The sequence below is a fragment of the Chrysemys picta genome, chromosome 2, assembly GCF_011386835.1.
Source record: "Chrysemys picta bellii isolate R12L10 chromosome 2, ASM1138683v2, whole genome shotgun sequence".
Classification (NCBI taxonomy): domain Eukaryota; kingdom Metazoa; phylum Chordata; order Testudines; family Emydidae; genus Chrysemys; species Chrysemys picta.
Window position 1 is genome coordinate 290,903,547 of NC_088792.1, and position 19,871 is coordinate 290,923,417.

Genomic DNA, 19,871 nt, shown 5'->3' on the forward strand with positions numbered 1-19,871 from the left:
TTTACTGCAGGAGCGTGACTGAGAGAAAGCCAATGCCATCTGGAGTGTCTGTGCCTGTCTAGCTAAACACATTTCTGAGTGATGCGGTCCTTCTGGAGGGGCAATGAAGAAGGAAGGTCCAGCTCCCCTTGGAAGCTCATTGTTTCTCACACTCCTGAGCAGAGGTGGAAGTGATGGAAGGCCTGGAGCTGCTAAAGGGCTCTGCTCTGGGTCCTGAATGGGATTTCTCTTGGGAGCACCCCAGAGAAGGGGCAAGAATTTAAGCCCAGGGTGTGTCAGTCTATTTTGCTGTGTATAGGCCCCTCTGTGTGGGTTGATATCCGGGGTTTACTGCGAGTAACATGTTTTGTATTTGTATGTTATACCTTTAAAAGCCAGCCTTGAATGAGTCAACTCCAAATGGTGCAGAGTTGTTTCTGGTCCACTGTTTGCTAGACCTATTTGTGGTCCCTCTGTCTGAGTTGCGTCTGTGCAGTACCCAGTGCAGTGGAGTTCATGGGCGATGAGCTTGGCTTTTTCATAGATTCTGAGATTTTTAAGACTAGAAGGGACCAATATGATCATGTACTGAGACTTCTTGCGTAACACCGAGTGACCCTCTCACCCAGGGCCAGATTAAAGGTGAAAGGGGCCCAGGGCTGTTATTGTTTTGGGAGCCCCTTTTTGCATATTCACGATCTTTCGTGCTTTACCACTACCCATGCCCAGGGCTAAACACTCTTTTGTTAAATTCCCTTGGTTATTTCAGTTCCTGTTTTCAAACATGATGGACCCGTTATAGAGCTGAGTGACAGTTAAACAAAACCATTTGGATTTTGGCACATAACTGGTAGTAATACACATCATGATGCTATGGCTTTAATTATCTAATCACCTATTCAAATTAGATATATTTTGGAGGGGTGTCATGGGGGTCCGAGGCTGGGTGCTCTAGAACTGCTCTGAGTGAAGCCAGGCAGGACTCTGGTGCAGTGTGACTCCCCGCAGGGCTCCCTTATGCCAGGGAGAAGCTTCTTTGGCTTCTGCACTTCCTGGGTCTGACCTCGGAGCGTTCAGCCCCCTGTTCACCTTGTGAGTCCCCACAGTGAGTTCCCCTGGATGGGATACCTGGGGAAGCCTTGTACACCCCCAGAGGGCCCTGCCCCCCACTCCACAGGCAGCAGTGACTCAGCCCACATGTAACACAGAAGGTTTATTAGTCAACAGGAACACAGCGTAGAACAGAGCTTGTTAGCACAGAAATTGAGAACAGCAAAGTCCATCTTGGGGGGATCCAGGTCCTGGTGCCTTGGACTTCCCCTTCCGAGTATCAAAACAGGAAACTGACCGGTTTCCACCAGCCCATCCTCTGACCCCCTGTAGCCCTTCCTCTGTCCTTTGTCCCTTTCCCTGCAAAAGGTCACCTGATCTCTTTGCTCCCAGCACCTTGCAGAGGAGGGGGGGGCGGCGGCGGCCATCAGTTGCTAGGTTACGCTCTGTGCCGATGGTACTCACACCTGTCCTCTAGGGGTCTCTGCAATGATAACACACACTTATTCCGCCACCCAGTTACTTAAGCAATACATTGGGGAAACTGAGGCACACACCGTGTTCAGAGAAAACATTAAGAACATTCCCTCTTTGTCACAGGGGACCCTCAAAATCTGAGGCCCCAGGCTGCAGCCTCTAAAGCTCCAGTGTTAATCCAGATTGGCCTCACCCAGTCACACCTGCGTCAAGCCCATAACTCCAGGTTGAGGCAGAGCAGATCTTTTAGAAAGATCTTGATTTACAGACTCCAAGGAATGGCGAATCGACCATAGTCCTCGGTAAATTATTCCAATGGTTAAATACCCTCATTGTTAAAAATCTGCATTTTATTTCTAGTGTAAATTTATCTGGCTTCTGCCTCCAGCCACTGGATCTTGTTCTGCCTGTTAGATTCCAGAGCCTGACTGTGCTGGCAGAAGAGGATTAGGGTTCCTGTTCTGGGGCAAAGTGATGGACCAGGACAGACTGTGACTGCATTAGCCCTGTATCTGCTCTGGGGGGCATGTTTTCCCTATCTCCCTATGCTAGAACAGGAGCCCAGCTCTTGGGGGACAAGATTGGGTCAGTGGCACAGTGCTAACAGACCCTCAGTTTCCCAAAATAGGAGCTGTGCTTGGCCAGTAAAAATAATCCAGTGAGAGGGAGAAGGGGTGGAAGCTGGGAGTCCATCCCCAGAATGCACTGCAGCAGCCCTGGAGATCGGACTGAGAGCTGGAGCGGCTCGGGAGCTAGCGATGTGGATGAGCCAAAGCAGGGGGGTTTCTGAGGCATCCTACCAGTCAGTGCACTTCTCACTTTCCAAACTCAGAAGAGCTGCATTCGCCTTCCCTCCCCCACAGTGCCCGACAAAGACAGTGCTCTCCTTCCTCCTATGTGGGCAAGACAGGCTGGTGTGGGACTAGTGGGATCTATGCTCCCCACACCCCAGGGTTTCAGCCCAGGTACCGTTTCTGGGTTCCTCCTTGGTGTTAGAGAAAAAAGCAGGGAGGAGCATGGTGTGGCAGGCGTTGGCTACACTAGGAAGGGTTTGCCTATAGCTAGACTGGCAAACCTCCTAATAGAGATACAGCTCAGACAGGCAACAGCGTTCTTTTGCCAGTGTAGCTTATACCAGCTTCCCAAACGAAATAAGCTATCCCAGCAAAAGGGCTGCTTTGCTGTTATAACTTCATCTGCACAGAGTTTTTTCTGGCATCACTATGACAGTTAGGGGTATGATTTTCTCTCTCTATAAGTGTCACCCAGACGTCAGTGTCTGTGGAAACCTGATACGAGCCTTCACTCTCCCCCTTGCTGCCTTAGCATGGGATGGGGTAGGCTGGGGGTGGGAGGAGGAGAGCGCCAGGAATTTCTGCGTGTCGTCAGCCTCCCAGCTGCCAATATAGTCACCCACCTACCCCGCCCTGAAGAGCTATTTTTGTAAGTGTCACCCTGACTCCGGCTGCAGAACGTGATCGGAGCAGAAAGGGTCTCACAGCTCTTTAGCCTACTTCTGGATGGAGGAGGTTGGAGTGCTGGGCTCTGACTCTCTCTGCTTCCCTGGAGAGGGCTCTGGCTGCGCACCAGAAGACTGCCACCGAGAGTCTGGTCTCTGCAGTGTTAGAGGAGGGAAGGTCAGTGCTTCTTCCAATAAAACCACCGTGGAGGGGGTGAATGGAGCCTAGTGGAAAGCTGGGGCCTTGATGGAGCAAGACTTCCCTCAACCTGTTAATGCCCCATTACAGCCGTGACTATGGTGGGTCCAGAGATGTTTGTGCTGCCTTTCGTTGGGGAAGAATTTGTGTGGTGACGGTGAGATGCTTTTGTGTGCACTGTAGTGAGGTGGGTGGTTAGCCTGTGTGACGGTGGTGAGCTGCTTTCATGTGCACTGTAGTGAGGTGAGTGGCATTAGGCAATGTGATGATGGTGAGCTGCTTTCGTGTGCATGATAGTGAATGCAGGGACAGTGAGCTGCTCTCCTATTGTGCTGTAGTGAGGTGGGTGGTGTTATCCCCTTCAGGGGCAGTGAGCTGCTTTCGTGTGCACTGTAGTGAAGGGGAAGGCTTTAGCCTGTGCCTGGGCAGTGACAATGAGCGAGTGGATGGTGCCCTGGCTATTTCCTTACATGTTCTTCCCGGGAGCCGTTCCCGTTTAACACCCTGGAGCACGTGTGGAGCGTGAGCTGGAGGTGTATTTGGGTGGATGCAGGCTCAGCGTGTGCCTCTGGCTGGATGTGCTTGTTGTGTGTTCTCCCTTATAAGCAGGCAGAGCAGGAACCTCTCCTCTTGGTCCCATCTCATGGGATCCCATAGGTAAGGCCTTGCCAGGAGGCATGAGAATTTTGCGCACCTCCATTGCACATGAGGCTGTTCAGTGTTGTGATTCCCCTAGTGCAGAGCCAGGGAGCTGTGGTGATGGGCGTTGTGTGTGGGAGCTCTTCTGTCCCCAGTGTCTAGGAGCGATGGTGGCAGTGACTGGCACCATGTTTGCTGCCTCCTCTCCCTTACTCTGGCTGTTCTTTCTTCCTGTTTCTGACCCTTTTGTTTCCCTCTCAGCTCGTTCAGTGTGATCGAGCCAGCTCTGGAATGGAGAGTGACTGCGCTGTGCTGCCTCGGCCAGTGGCTCTGGACAGCCAGAATTCAGACCCTGACCCAATCGCAGGCCTGAGCAGCACTGTAACTAGCCCGCCCCAGGACCCGGCATCACCTGGCAAGCACACAGAAAGGGCAGCCCTGGTCCTGCTGCACATGCAGGAGCCTGTGGGCTGCCCCCTGACCCAGGACCAGCTGCCAAAGCCTCAGGAGCCAGATCAAGAGAGTATGGTCGACTCTCAACCAATCCTCTTCAGTGAGAACCCCTTTGTGGTGGCTAATCGAAGGGGGAAGGCAGCAGGCAAGGCCTGTCTGGGGGGCCCTCCCCTCGGCTACGGCCAGGGGGGAGTTCTGAAGACCAACCTTTACTCCAAGGCAAGCAGCCCTGCAGCATCTTGTGTGTAGCATGCAGTCACATCAACTAAAGCCCACCAGTGTCCTACTAAATCAGTGAGCATGCTCTGCCCCTGGATGCTGGCAGCACAAGGGCTGTGCAGGGGCTAACCTCACCTAACATACAGCAATGTCATGTGCCGTGTGTGTTGTGTCACAGCGGACTCCTGAGGGCCTCCCACATTGCTGTGTGTGGGTGCTCGCCATTCCCATAACAGGGAGTGGAAGTGCTGGGGTCACTGATGTGCCCCACCACCAGACAGCTAGTACACAATGAATGAGCCCAGCCTGTGCTGGGCGGGGGAGGGTCAGTGACATGGGGGGTGGGGTGGCAGTTCCCCTGTCTGTGCTAGAAGGGGTCAGTGATACGGGGGGTGGGGTAGCAGCTGCCCCCTGTACTCCTGTCTGTGCTGGGGTGTGCATGTCAGTGACATGGGGGGTGGGGGTGGCAGCTGCCCCCTGTGCCCCACTCTGTGATGTGGGGGTTAGTGATACAGGGAGTGGCGGTGTCAGTGCCTCCTGTGCCCCAGTCTGTGGGGAGGCGGGGGGGTGTCAGTGACACGGGATGGGGGTGGCAGAGCCCCTGTCTGTGCTGGGAGGGTCAGTGACACAGGGGTGGCGGTGGCAGTGCCCCTGTCTGTGCTGGGAGAGTCAGTGACATGGGCTAGGGGTGGCAGCGTCCCTGTGCCCCAGTCTACACTGGGGGAGGGTGGTCAGTAACAGAGGGGTTTGCATGACAATGCCCCCAGAGCGCCATCTCTCGGGAAGTGTTACTGACAGCATGGTTGGAGGGTGGCCGTGCCCTTGTGCTCCTGTCTTTCTGTGCTTTGGTCACGGCAGGGAGTGGCAAAGACTTTTGTCCTATGTCGGTGTCACATTCACATACTTGGCATTGTCCAAACCCGAGTTCTTTCTGTTCATTGAAGACAGCCCAGCTCTCTAGGATAATGTGCAGCACAGCTCCCGGCACGCATAGCCAGCTCCCCACAGCTCTGCTGCTGGCCTTGACAGAATCCCAGATTTCACAACTGGGTCTGGAACTTGAACTCTCAGGTTTACGCTGCTCTGTGTAGGACAAATCCTTTGTTTGAGAACCTAGGCTACAGTGATGAAAAGACTATTGCAGCTGCAACGCCATGTCCCTTGTGGTTTGCCCCAAAGGGCAGAATAGGGAGAGAAACAGAGAAGGCTGGCTGACTGATTTTGGGGCTAGCATGAGACGTCAGGGATCTGGGTTTAATTCCTGGCTTTGCCACAGAGTTTGGGCAAATCACTTGGCCAGGTTTGCAAAGGTATCTAGTTATCTGGAGCCAGAGATAGGTGGAATTTACAGGAACTCTGTGACCTAAGCACTTGGGCACTGCTGTAAATCCCACTGGGCTATCTGCATCTTTAGGCAGCTAATAGCTTTGTGAATCCAGCCCTCTATGCCTCAGTTCCCATCCGTGAAATGGGGATAATAGCACCTTCCAACCCCACAAAGGTGTTGGGAGCATAAATACATGAAAGACTGGGGGATGCTCAGATTTAAAATTTTTATTAAAGCTGATGCTAAAAAAATTATATAATACACAGGTTAAGAAAAGAGTAATATTTAAGAGTAGGTTAGATAAATGTCTATCAGGGATAGTCTAGACAGTATTTGGTCCTGCCATGAGGGCAGGGGACTGGACTTGATGACCTCTTGAGGTCCCCTCCAGTCCTAGAGTCTATGAATCTGTACATCTGGGTACAGTGCTTAGATTATCCACAAATACAAAGTTTGTTTAAAAGTCAACTGTGATGGGGGCCGTATAAGTGCTTAAGATCTTGTCTACACTTAAAACGGTGCAGCGGTTTCGCTGTAGCACTTGCGTTAGATGCTACCTATGCCAACAGGAGCGGGTCTCCCATCAGCATAGGTACTCCACCTCCCCAAGAGGCACCATTGCAGAATTCTCCTGCCGATCAAGCGCTGTCTACTCTGGGGGTTATGTTAGTTTCACTGCATCACTCAGGAAGGTGGATTTTTCACGCCCCTGAACACCGTAGTTATATTGACCTCATTTCCTAGTACAGACCAAGCCTAAGACAGAGAGAGGAAGGTTCAAGGCTCTCCCCCTCCCCATCTCTTTGGATCTGTTGCTTTCTTGTTGCTGGGCAGTGAGTGGGGTTGGGAACGTGTCATCTCCCTCTTCTCCAAGCAGAAGGGGCCCTTGGGCAGGAGGAATTGTCTGGGCTGTGGCCTTTAGTGTTTGCTGGAGAGGAGTTGAGGCCTTTAACCCACTTATGGGATGCAGAGAGGCTATTTTAGGGCTTTGATTCAGACAAGTGCCAGGGGAGGCAGCCTTGCCCCAGCAGCTGGGTATGGCCCTGGGGGTAGTGCTGCTCTCTTGCTCCCCGTGCTGGCTGTGCGGCAGCTGTTCCTGGGTCCAGTGCTAGTTCTGCTCGCCCACTGTGTGGTGGCTGCTCCTGGCACGAGTCCAGATGCTAGCTCTGCTCCCCTGCTGCATGGCCCCTGAGCCCAGTGCCAGGTCAGATGCACAGGAGCTGCAGCTGGGCAGTAAATGCATGGTTTTGTCTGTGTTTTTCAGGCTCCAGCAGGCGAGTCTGGGCCTGGGAGCTCCAGGCGGGATGCCTCTTACTCACCGAGCAGCCAGCAGGTGAGTCCCTCACACCGAGGGCTGACAGTTTGGGGAAGGGCAGTGGGTACCTCAAAGGCAAGAAGGTTTCAGTATAGGAGGGTGGAACAGGAGGCCAACTCTCTGCGTTTTGATTACGAAACTAGAATGATATAAAATTACTATGGCACATTACATGGATTAAAAACTGGCTAATTAATAGGTCTCAAAATGTAACTGGGGAATTGTCGTTGAGCAGGAATTGATTCTTGGCCATAGGCTATTTAACATTTTTATTATCAAGGACTTGGAAAAAACATAAAATCGTTACTGAAAGTTTGCAAATGACACGAAAATTGGGGGAGTGGTAAATAATGGAGAGGACAGATCCTTGACTCAGAACCATATGGATTTATTGGTAAACTAGACACAAGCAAACAATATGCATTTTACTGTGACTAAATGTAAATGTTTATATCTAGGAACAACGAATGTAGGCCATATTTATGTAGGGTTACCATTCGTCCGGATTTACCTGGACATGTCCTCCTTTTTGTGCTAAAAATAGCGTCCGGGGGGAATTTGTAAAGCACTCACAATGTCCGGGATTTCCCCCCTCCCCCGGCAGAGCAGAGCGAGCGGCTGGGAGGGCTGCAGGAAAGTCCCAGGCTGGACTCTGGAGCAGCTGTAGAGGAGCCGGATCCGCCCTGCATTCTGAGCAAGTGTATCAGCACAAAGTGCAGCCCTCCCCTTTTGCAACTGGGAGCGGTTTCTGCCATGCAGCATAGCAAAACGGGAGCGAGAGCACTTTGTGCTGATACAAGGGCAGCTCTCCCCTGCAGCCCGGTCCGGCAGCACTGTGCAGGGCCAGGGACCGGGTTTTGTTGTGCTGGGGAGCTTAGCCACGTGTCCGGCTCGGCTCGCACAGAGCCCAACACCCTGTTCTGAGCAGCAGGGTAAGGGGCCAGGGGGCAGGAGAAGGGGCAGGGAGGTTCTGGAGGGGGCAGTCAAGAAACGGGGGGGGGGGGCTTTTGGGGGGAGTGGAGAAAGTTTTGGGCAGTCAGGGTACAGGTAGGGGGTAGGGTCCTGGGGGCAGTTGGGGGGGGGTCTTAGGAGGGGGCAGTTAGGGGACAAGGAACAGGGAGTCTTAGGTAGGGGGTGGGGTTCTGGAGGGCAGTTAGGAGCAGGGGTCCCAGGAGGGGGCAGTCAGGGGACAAGGAGCGGGGGGGGGTGGGGGGCTGGGAGTTCTGGGGGGGAGCTGTCAGGGGGCAGGAGTGGGGAGAGGGATCGGAGCAGTCAGGGGACAGGGAGCAGAGGGGTTTAGATGGGTTGGGAGTTCTGGGGGGGGGCTGTCAGGGGGTGGGGAGTGGTTGGATGGGGCGTGGGAGTCCCAGGGGTCTGTCTGGGGGTGGGGGTGTGGATAAGGGTTGGGGCAGTCAGGGGACAAGAGGCAGGGAGGCTTAGATAGGGAGTGGAGTCCTGGGGGGCAGTTAGGGGCAGGGGTCCCAGGAGGGGGCAGTCAGGGGACAAGGAACGGGGGGAGGGTTGGGGGTTCTGGGGGGGCGGGAAGTGGGAGGGGCAGGGGCGGGGCTCCTCCCGTCCTCTTTTTTGCTTGCTGAAATATGGTAACCCTAATTTATGGGACAAATCAATCCTGAAACCAGTACAGAGAATGTATCGGGGTAGCCGTGTTAGTCTGAATCTGTAAAAAGCAACAGAGGGTCCTGTGGCACCTTTAAGACTAACAGAAGTATTGGGAGCATAAGCTTTCGTGGGTAAGAACTTACTTGCATCTGAAGAAGTGAGGTTCTTACCCACGAAAGCTTATACTCCCAATACTTCTGTTAGGCTTGGTCTACACTAAACCCCCAAATCGAACTAAGGTACGCAACTTCAGCTACGTGAATAACGTAGCTGAAGTCGACGTACCTTAGTTCGAACTTACCGCCGTCCAGACCCGGCAGGCAGGCTCCCCCGTCGACTCCGTGTACTCCTCGCGGCGAGCAGGATTACCAGAGTCGACGGGGAGCACTTCTGAGTTCGATTTATCGCATCCAGACTAGACGCGATAAATCGAACCCAGAAGTTCGATTGCTTGCTGCCGAACCAGCGCGGTAAGTATAGACAAGCCCTTAGTCTTAAAGGTGCCGCAGGACTCTGTTACTTTTTACAGAGAATGGAATTCACTAGAGCAGTCCTGGTGGGAAGGCCCATTGAGTGGAGATTAGTTCTGAAACTAAAAGCTCATCTAGTCACCACAGTGTGTAGGTGCCTTTGGCTTTTGGGACACATGGCAACGTTTACCTTTGTAGTGCAGCATGCCAGACTACACCTGAGGAAGTGACAAGGATGGCTAGTTTTGGTGCATGCCCCAAGTCCCCATCATCTAGACAGGATGGTTTGAATACCAATGTTTGTTTTGTCATCTCTGGACTCATGGACAGGCCCTCTGAATGTTTGTTTGGGGGTTCCCTTTATTCTCCCACAACCAACACTACAATAGTCACAGATTCATTGTCCCTGTGTTGGGATGCGCACATGGGGTTCCTGCAGACTCAAAGTCTGTGGTCTTCTCAAGATCTGAAAACTCATGTGTCAGGGAATTGCAAGCTGTCCGTCTAGCCTGTTCAGCCTTCCTTCCACATAGTGAGGGAAAAATCTGCTGGTGTTAACAGACTACATAGCAACTATGTTTTAAGTAAACAGGCAGGGAGGATCACATTCAGCTCAGCTATGCCAGGAGGTGATTCACCTGTGTGGGTTTTGCATAGCCAATTGAGCCCAGGTTTGTTGATGGATGCATTCCTGCTATCCTGGAAGAACTCCCTTCTGTATGTCATCCCTCTGATTCCGTTACTGCCCAGAGTTTTGTCCAAGACCACACTCACCTCATACTTACAGCACCAGCCTGGCCTTGGCAACACTGGTACTTGACCCTACTAATCTTGTCAGTCAGACCTCCACTATCTCTCCCATTGGCTCCAGATGTGATTTCCCAGGGCCAATCTGCAAGCCCTCCACTTCATAGAGTGGATACTTCATAGTTAGCACTGTTGGAAAGGGCATGCTCTAAAGATGTACAGAAAGCATGCTGAATAGTAGAAAACCTTCAGCTACTTACCTGGAAAAATGGAAGTGTTTTTTCCAATCTGGTCCCCACAGAAGGGTGTTTCTCCAGAGCAGAATTCCATCAATCGCATATTGGACTATCTTTTGCACCAAAAACATCAAAGTCTGGCAGTTAGTTGTATCACAGTACATTTGGCAGCTATTTCTGCATTTCCCCTCTTGGAGATAATAGATCTTTTTTCAAACCCCCTTCACCACCAGATTTCTAAAGGGATCAGATAGGTTGCCTACCCCGGATCTGCAGCACGCAAGCTGATTTTCAGTGGCGCTCACACTGCCCGGGTCCTGGCCACTGGTCCGGGGGACTCTGCATTTTAATTTAATTTTAGATGAAGCTTCTTAAATGTTTTAAAATCCTTATTTACTTTACATACAATAGTTTAGTTATATATTATAGACTTATAGAAAGATCTTCTAAAAACGTTAAAATGTATTACTGGCACGCATAACCTTAAATTAGGGTGAATAATGAAGACTCAGCACACCACTTCTGAAAGGTTGCCAAACCCTGATAGGTTCTTGCACCTGTGGGTATAATCTATTCCCCAATGGCATCTGGCCTGGTGTTGGCAAAATTAATGGGGCCACCTTTTGAACCTCTTGAAACTTGTTTATTCACCTCTCTATGAAAGTGTCATTTTTAATTGTGATAACTTGGGTGAGGAGTGTGGGTGATTTGAAAGCATTAGTGTCAGAGCCTTCATATATGATTTTTCAGAAGGATAAAGTCTATCTTCACCCTCACCTGAAGTTCCTGACAAGGATGGTGTTCAATTTTTACATTAACCAGGCAATTTATTTTCCAACTTTCTTCCTGAAGTCTCTCACTCAGAGAGATGAGGAGCAACTTCATTATTTAGATGTGAGAAGAGCTTTAGCCTTCTACCTGGACCACACTAAATTTTTTCGGTCCTCAACACAGTTGTTTATTGCAGTTGCAGACAGAATGAAAGGCCAGATGGTTTCCACTCAGAGGATTTCCTCCTGCATTTCTTCATGCATTTGTTTGTGGTACCAGTTGGCAAATGTGACTCCACCAGCTAGAGTGCTGGCCCACTGACTGGAGCAAATGCCCATTCGGGAAATTTGCAAAGCAGCAAGTTCGTCATCAGTCCACACCTTTGCTACTTGTTATGCCATTTCCCACCAATCCAGGAATGATGCTAGTTTCAGATGAGTTATTCTTCATTGACAGGCCCACCTCCAGGATAATCTGCTTGTGAGACGTGCAATCATCCAAAGAAGAAGAAATGGTTCTTTTTCAAGTGTTGCTCCCTATGTGTATTCCACATGTGGGGATATGCATGCACACAATGTGGCCAAGTCCAGAGATTTTAACAAGCAGTGTCCGTTGGCCTATACATGCACAATTGATCTTCTTATGCTTCCAAGTGAGGGTATGAAAGGGAGTGTGGGTCGATGCCCCCTCACTTCCTTCTTACCGCCTCATGGCCTGAGTCAGAATCCAGTGTCCTCACCTGCTTCAGCCTTTCAGAAAACCTGTAAATAAAATAGTAAATAGTTACTCTTTTAGCTTGGTACAGTTAATTTTTGTATACTTAGTGTAGTTTGTTTCCCCGGACCGGGGACTCCCTCTCTGTGACTGGGGCTATGCCTAGAGTTCCAGGCTTCAAAAACTGCATCTCTTGCCCTAGAAAGATCCTTCTTTGTCAGTGATGAACACCAATGCTGCCTCTACCATCTTGGTGAGGCACACATTTCGGGGAAGTGCAGCATTTGTCACTCGTTGCCACTGAGAATGCGCAAAGCCTGTGAGCTTTGCCATAGAAAACTCTTAATGGAGAAAGCCATGAGGCCCCTCTCTGATCTGGGCCAGAGAGACCCGCCCTGAACATCAGCCTCACCAAAGGAGCAACATGTCTCCAAGCAAGTCCTTAGGAGTGGAGCCCTTGGTTTCTAAGCCCAAAGATATTGCAGGTGTAATGGTGCAGGACTCACCCCTGCAGCGCCTCCTGCTGGTCGTCTCGGGAATTAGCTCTGCAGCACCCAGAGCGCACTCTGCAGGCCGGCATCCCACTGCCGCTTGGCCCCCATGTCCCTCCCGGACCCCAGATGACCTTTTCTCTGGGTGCTGCCCCCAGCCAGTACCCCCACAGTTTCTGTGGGTCTTCCCACTCAGGGGAACCCCCACCCATTATCCCCACCTCACCTCAGTATTTGGCTGCTGCCAGTCACCATCTAGCCCCCACTTACTGAGGCAGACTGCAGTGTCTCAGCCATTCATCACAGGCAAGGGGGGTTTGGACCTGCTGCCTCGGCCTACCCATGGGCTGCCCTCTGCAACCCCAGCACCCAATTGGCCTTAGACTAGGCTGCAGCCTGGGGTTTTCCAGGCCAGAGCACCCCAGCTCCCTTGGCCTTCCCCCAGCCCTGCTCCCCACAGGTACTTTCTCAACTCCCTAGCAGCCTTCTCCCTCTACAAACAGAGAGAGTGTCTGTGGTCCTGGTTCAAAGCCTTTTTATAGAGGCCAGCTGTGGTCTGTTTGGGGCATGGCTCCCAGCTGTGCCTACTTCCCCAATCAGCCTGGGAGCTGCTTGCCTCAGCCCCAGCCCTCTGCTGTGCTGTTCTAAGCCCTCAGGGCAGGAGCGGGTGACCACCCCACTACAGTAGGGCTTCCCTCCATGAGAGCAAGAGATACTCTCTTGGACATAAGGACAAATCCCCAATGAGGGAAATTATTAGTTAAATTGGAGAAGATGGGGATTAATATGAGAATTGAAAAGTGAATAAGGAACTGGTTAAAGGGGTGAGTACATTGGGTCAAGGTGAACTGTCAGGCTGGAGGGAGGTTACAAGTGGCATTTCTCAGGGATCGGTCTTGAGACCAGTCTTATTTAACATTTTTAGTACTAACCTTGGCACAAAAAGTGGGAGTGTGCTAATAAAATTTGCGGATGACACAAAGTTGGGAGGTATTGCCAATAGGGAGGAGGACAGGAATATCATAGAAGAAGATCTGGATGACCTTGTAAACTGGAGTGATAGAAATGGGATGAAATTTAATGCAAAGTGCAAGATCATGCATTTAGGGACTAACAACAAGAATTTATACTATAAACTGGGGACTTATCAGTTGGAAGTGACAGAGGAGGAGAAAGACCTGGGTGTGTTGACTGATCACAGTATGACTATGAGCTGTCAGTGTGATGCGGCGGTGAAAAAGTCTAATGCAGTCCTAGGATGCCTCAGGTGAGATATTTCCAATAGAGACAGGGAAGTGTTAGTACTATTATATATATGCATCCGAAGAAGTGAGGTTTTTACTCACGAAAGCTTATGCCCAAATAAATCTGTTAGTCTTTAAGGTGCCACCAGACTCCTTGTTACTATTATATAAGGCACTGGTGAGATCTCATCTGGAATACTGTGTGAAGTCTGGTCTCCCATGTTTAAGAAAAATGAATTCAAACTGGAACAGGTGCAAAGAAGGGCTACTAGGATGATCCGAGGAATGGAAAATCTACCTTATCAGAGGAGACTTAAAGCACTTGACTTGCTTAGCCTAACCAAAAGAAGGCTGGGGGGAAGATATGATTGCAGTCTATAAATACATCAGAGGGATAAATACCAGGGAGGCAGAGGAGTTATTTAAGTTAAGCACCAATGTAGACACAAGAACAAATGGCTATAAACTGGCCATCAACAAGTTAAGGCTTGAAATTAAATTAAATTAATGGAGCTATCCCATCTCCTAGAACTGGAAGGGACCTTGAAAGGTCATCGAGTCCAGCCCCCTGCCTTCACTAGCAGGACCAAGTACTGATTTTGCCCCAGATCCCTAAGTGGCCCCCTCAAGGATTGAACTCACAACCCTGGGTTTAGCAGGCCAATGCTCAAACCACAGAGCTATCCCTCCTCCCATTAGATGAAGGTTTCTAAGAGTGAAGTTCTGGAGCAGCCTTCCAAGGGGAGCAGTGGGGCACAAAACCTAACTGGCTTCAAGGCTGAGCTTGATAAGTTTATGGAGGGGATGGTATGAGACTGCCTACGATGGCATGTGGCCCATCAGCAACTGCCAGTAGCAAAAATCCCCAATGGCTAGAGATGTGACACTAGATGGTTACTCTACAGAGAATTCTTTCCCAGGTATCTGCCTGGTGTGTCTTGCTCACATGCTCAGGGTTTAACTGATCACCATATTGGGGTTGGGAAGGAATTTTCCCATAAGTCAGATTGGCTGAGACCCTCGGGGTTTTTCACCTTCCTTTGCAGCATGGGGCACAGGTCACTTGCAGGTATCAACTAGTAATGTGTAAATGGTGAATTCTCTATAACTTGAAGTCTTTAAACCATGATTTGAGGACTTCAGTAACTCATCCAGAGGTTAGGGTCTATTTCAGGAGTGGGTGAGGTTCTGTGGCCTGCAGAGTGCAGGAGATCAGACTAGATGATCACGATGGTCCCTTCTGACTTTAAAGTCCTATGAGGTCTGTTCATAAGAGACAGTTCTTCCCTAAGCCCATCAAGGTCGGGCAAGCCCTTACACACAGATCCTAAAGAACGGACTTAGCAAAAAAAAAAAAAAAATCAGGCTGGAGGGTAAAGACCTTAGGAAGAAGGATGTGCTGGTTCCGTCGGTGACTCTGGTACTGAAGCACAAGGACCATAATCCACCAGTTCCACCCACAAGTGCCGTTCCAGACTCTACAGTACTGAAGCATCTGCCCAAAGAGCACACCACAACCAGGGATGCACCGGTACTGTTGGTGCCAACCATCAGAACTCCCCGCACACTGGGGTGCACAGAGACCTACACGACACCAGAGGATGTCTCTCCTCTTCTCTGGCCTAGCCCTCCTGAGGGACATTACTACATGGAAAATGATACTGCTTCGGTGTCCCAGGAGCCATCTCACTTACAATCATCAGGCTGGATTGCCTGAGTACCAATGGCTCCGCCATTCCAACAGGAGCAATTTTCAGATTTGGACAAATCTGAGGAGCCAGTCCCTCCTTTATCCCCATGGAGAGAGCCAAGCCTGGACAGGTGATCCAGGACTCTTATTCTCTACCCTTATGGATACAACCTCCCTAGGGACCAATGGTACCCCATGTCATGGGATCCCCCCAAAATGTTTGGCTCCTCTTTCTGGGCATATTGGCAGTCATGGGATCCTTGTACAAGACACGCTGTGATCTTTTCACTCTTCTCTCTTGCAGCAGCAACCAGTTTCATTGGTGTATGAGGAAGAGGAGGAGAATGTTGAACTGGAACCACAGGTACTGATGGTTCCAACAGGAATCTCCTATTCTTCCCCAGATGAGGCAGACTCTCCTTCTTCCTCATCCCTACCAGGCAACTATAGGCAATACCAGAACTTACTATGAAGAGTGGCTAGTAATCTTCAGATATCTCTGGAGGAAGTCCAAGACCCACATTACTGACTGTGGAACATTCTGCAGCCTCAGGGCCCAAGTAAGTTCGCCTTCCCAGTTAATGAGGCCATACTGGAACCGGCGAGATTGGTCTGGCGCACCCCAGCATCATACACCCCCACACCTAAGAAGCTGAGAGGCGCTATTTCATCCTGGCAAAGGGAGCTGAATTTCTGTTCTCCCACCCTGTCTCCAACTCCCTGGTGGTACAGGCTGCTACGGAATGTAATAGGTCACAATACCTAAGGAGCACCCATCAGATAATGGCTCTAAGACACTGGACCTCGTGGGGAGAAAGACCTTCTTCTCTGCAGGTTTGCAATTCCTCATCACCAGTTACCAGTCCCTGCTAGCTAAATAGGACTTTAATAACTACTCTAGGCTGGTGGCGTTTCAGGACAAACTTTCCTCTGAGGATGGAGCCCAGCTCCTCTCCCTTCTAGAGAAAGGCAAGTTGGTAGCGAAAATGGCTCTTCAGGCTGCAGTTGATACAGCAGATACAGCATCCAGAAGCTTGGCCCCTGGTATTATTATGGGGAATGATTTGTGGTTGTAAACCTCTCTCTTCAAGTGGGATGTGGTTCGTGGCTCTCAACACAAAGTATGCATATTTTCATATAGACATTCACCCCTCCCACAAGAGGTCCTATAGTTTATGGTGGGCTGGGAGCATTTCCAATTTTGAGTCCTCCCCTTTGGGCTAGTGATGGCACCCAGAGTGATTACGAAAGTTTTCTCCAAGGTAGTGGCCCAGATGAGCCATCAGGGCTACAGAATCTTTCCATATCTTGAAGATAGGCTCCTGGTAGGTCACTGTCAGGAGGGCTGGTTGGCTATTTAATTCCTTGTTCGAAGTCTTGCAGCCGTGGGGATTCGTACAAACAGAGAAAAGTTTGTTTTATCCCCCACGGTACAATAAACTTTATCAGGGCTCTGTTTCTGCAAGAGCCTTCCTCCTTTCAGAAAGGTTATAAACTATGCACAGCCTAATGCTTTGATTTCCCACAGACCGAGGACTACAGTGTAAATGTGCCTATTGCTTCTAGGTCATATGGCACCCCTTTGCCATGCTTCATCTACATTGCCTGCAGGCCTGGCTCAATTTGGTCCACTCATCCAACAAACCACATCAACTCTAAGGTGACCATTCCTACCAGGTCACCTCCTCCTTCATTTGGTGATCAAACCCAGACAAGGTACATCTGGGAGTTCCCTTTTCTACTGCCACTGTCACCATTGTAACAAATGCATCCATTCTGAGGTGAGGCACCCACCTGAACAGTCACACTGCTCAGGGCATATGGACCCCACAGGAGGCCAGACTATATATCAACACCCTGGAGCTGTGGGTACTCACCCTTGCATGCAAGGCCTTCCTCCCACTCATTCGCTCCCTCCACCTCCAAGTGATGTTGGACAGTATCACCACCGTGGTCTACATAAACTAACAGGGAGGAGCGAGATCTCTCCCACTGCATCTGGAGGCAGTCAGGCTTTGGAACTGGTGCATTAGACACAACATCACAATCCAGACGGCATACCTCCCGCGAGTTCCCAACTCCTTAGCAGACAACCTCAGCAGGTGCTTCTCAGTGGACCATGAGTGGGAATACATGACTCTACTCCCAGACATTTTCGCGCAGTGGGGCACACCTCATGGAACCGCTTTGCATCCCAAACAAACAAAAAACTTCCCCTGTATTGTTCCAGGGGAGCCATAAGCTGCAACTCCCAAGGTAACACTTTCCTGGGATCGAGGATGAGCAGGTTCAGATCTGCCTTTCCTCCCAGCCTGCTGCAGACACGTGCTCAGAAAAATATGTCATCAGGCCAACGTCGTTCTCCTAGCACCCTACTGGCCCAGACAGTATTGGTTTCCAGAGCTTTTGTCAATGTCAGCCCACCCTCCAATCAAAATCCACCCCTTCTCAGAACTCTTGACGCAGGGCCAAACACCTCAACCCAGGTTCTCTCCAGCTCATGGCCTGGTGTTCGGATGGGCATTGGAAGTAGAGCGCTCTTGTTCATCCCCTGTCCAGGCTATATTTACCCACAGTAGAAAAGAATTGATCAGAACCTGTTATTTGGCTAAATGGAAACACTTCTCTGCCTGGGTGCAGCACAGTCAGTCTCAGGCAGTATCTTCAAGCATCCCCTATCATTTTAGATTACCTCCTGTCTCTAAAGAACCCTGATATCTTGATCACCTCATTACAAGTGCACCTAGCAGCCGTTCATACCTTCCTCCCTCCAGCAGACTGGTACTCTGTCTTTAGCCACCCAACTATGATGTGGTTCATGAAGGGCCTCATCAAGGCTTTCCCGCCAGTCATTAAACCAGTACCACTATGGAATCTTAGCTATGTGCTGTCAAAACTTTCTAGACCTCTCAGCGATATTCCATGTCCCACCTATCCAGGAAGGTGGTGTTTCTAGTGGCCATCACTTCAGCCAAGAGGGTCAGTGAACTGGGACCCCTCATAATGGACCCTCCACCCTTGCAATATGTCACAAGGGTGAAATATTTCTTCACCTTCACCCTAAATTTCTACCCACGATAATCTCCGATTTCCATCTTAACCAGTTTATTCACTTACCTGTTCTTTTTTCCAAATCGCCACACTTCTCCTGAAGAGAAGAGACTTCAGTCCCTCCACATCAGGCATGCACTGGCTTTTTACCTGCCAAGAACCAAGCCCATCTCATCCTCTCATTATTTTGCCCACCGATTAGGCCTAGTTTCCAACACACCAATTTTGGTTCACTGATTTCTGGTTCTGCACTTTTCTAGTTTAGCGGGCATGATCTTAACACTGTCCTTGAATTATATCAGGTAGGGTGACCAGATAGCAAGTGTGAAAAATTGGGACGGGGTGGAGGGCAACAGGCGCCTATGTAAGACAAAGCCCCGAATATCGGGACTGTCCCTATAAAATCAGGACATCTGGTCACCCTCAGTAGACCTTTTGGTTTGTACTAATTTAGTCTGTCTCCCTTTTGCAACTTTTCTCATCAACATTAATTATTAAAGATTATTGTGATGCTTTCAAACTTTTGTGTACTTTTACAGTTGAACTCACAATTAGGGTAAATTTGTAGGTCCAATTATCACAACAAAGTTGAGTGGGAAGAAAAATGTACCACATCCAGTGCACTAGAGGCCCCAATAACAACTATGTGGGTATAACGAGACAATCACTACTCTCTTGAATGAATTCACACAGGAAAATGATACAAGACAAAAACACCATATCACCCCTGAGCGAACATTTTTCACAAAGTGATCATTCCATATCTGACCTCTTAGTCCTCATCCTCAAAGGAAGCCTGTGCAACACCTTCAAAAGACGAGTCTGGGACATTACATTTCTTTGTTAGACACTAAAAATCATGGACTCAATAAAGACACTAGATTTATGGCTCATTACAACAATCTATGATCCACTAAGCCTCCTCTGTACTACAGCTGTAGAGGTGTTAACTGCACACTTCATTTTGTGGTCTCTTACAACATGGTCACTTCTTATGTTCAACACTCTGTTCCAAGCTGTAAACAACCTTATATTTAGCTGTGATATTCTGAGTATCTTTCCCAGGCCTGAAGAAGAGCTCTGTGTCAGCCCGAAAACTTGTCTCTCTCACCAACAGAAGTTAGTCCAATAGAAGATATTACCTCACCCACCTTGTCTCTCTAATATCACTGGTCTACAATTTTTGAGAAGTCGTCTGCTTCAGAGATAAAATGTGCGATTTATTATGTATTTTGATGTGCTGAATTCAAATATGACAATTAAAACAACTGATTGGCTACTGTTTCTAAGATATTTAAGTTTTTACATTTTATGTCTATGTATATTGTGTAGATAGAGTTTTAATCATAAATTGTAAACCCCCTAGGTCTTTTCATGTGTTTATGGTTGCTTTACATGATAATATTTCACCTGTCCTGTTTATGTAACACTTTAAAAATCAGCAAAAGGGTTATATAAATACAATTTATTATGAAACAAAAGGCAAAAAACTATTATGTACATAGTTTAGTCCTATTCAGTGTCTACTCGGCGCTTCTTGGCTTGTCTCTTGTATTCATTAAATGGAGCATCTCTTGTCACTGTCCAGCAATAGTCTGCAAGCATTGATGGGCTCCATTTGCCCTGATAGCGTTTCTCCATTGTTGCAATGTCCTGGTGAAATCGCTCGCCGTGCTCGTTGCTCACTGCTCCGCAGTTCGGTGGAAAAAAATCTAGATGA

At 49.5% G+C, this 19,871-nt stretch overlaps 1 protein-coding gene across 50 annotated transcripts in view; it reads left to right on the plus strand.

Annotated features, from left to right (window-relative positions):
• SCRIB (scribble planar cell polarity protein) overlaps window positions 1-19,871 on the plus strand; it is a 210,447-nt gene that overhangs the window by 130,643 nt on the left and 59,933 nt on the right. For 29 of the 50 annotated variants that reach the window (XM_024112161.3, XM_008175709.4, XM_024112168.3 and 26 more), the window contains 2 exons: window positions 4,065-4,475; window positions 7,067-7,135. The exons of 9 other annotated variants lie outside the window; for them this stretch is intronic. In XM_024112161.3, the coding sequence (XP_023967929.1) occupies window positions 4,065-4,475; window positions 7,067-7,135 (480 nt within the window). The remainder of the gene's footprint in view (window positions 1-4,064; window positions 4,476-7,066; window positions 7,136-19,871) is intronic. 12 more of the 50 variants (XM_024112172.3, XM_024112173.3, XM_042861258.2 and 9 more) reach the window with 1 other exon arrangement.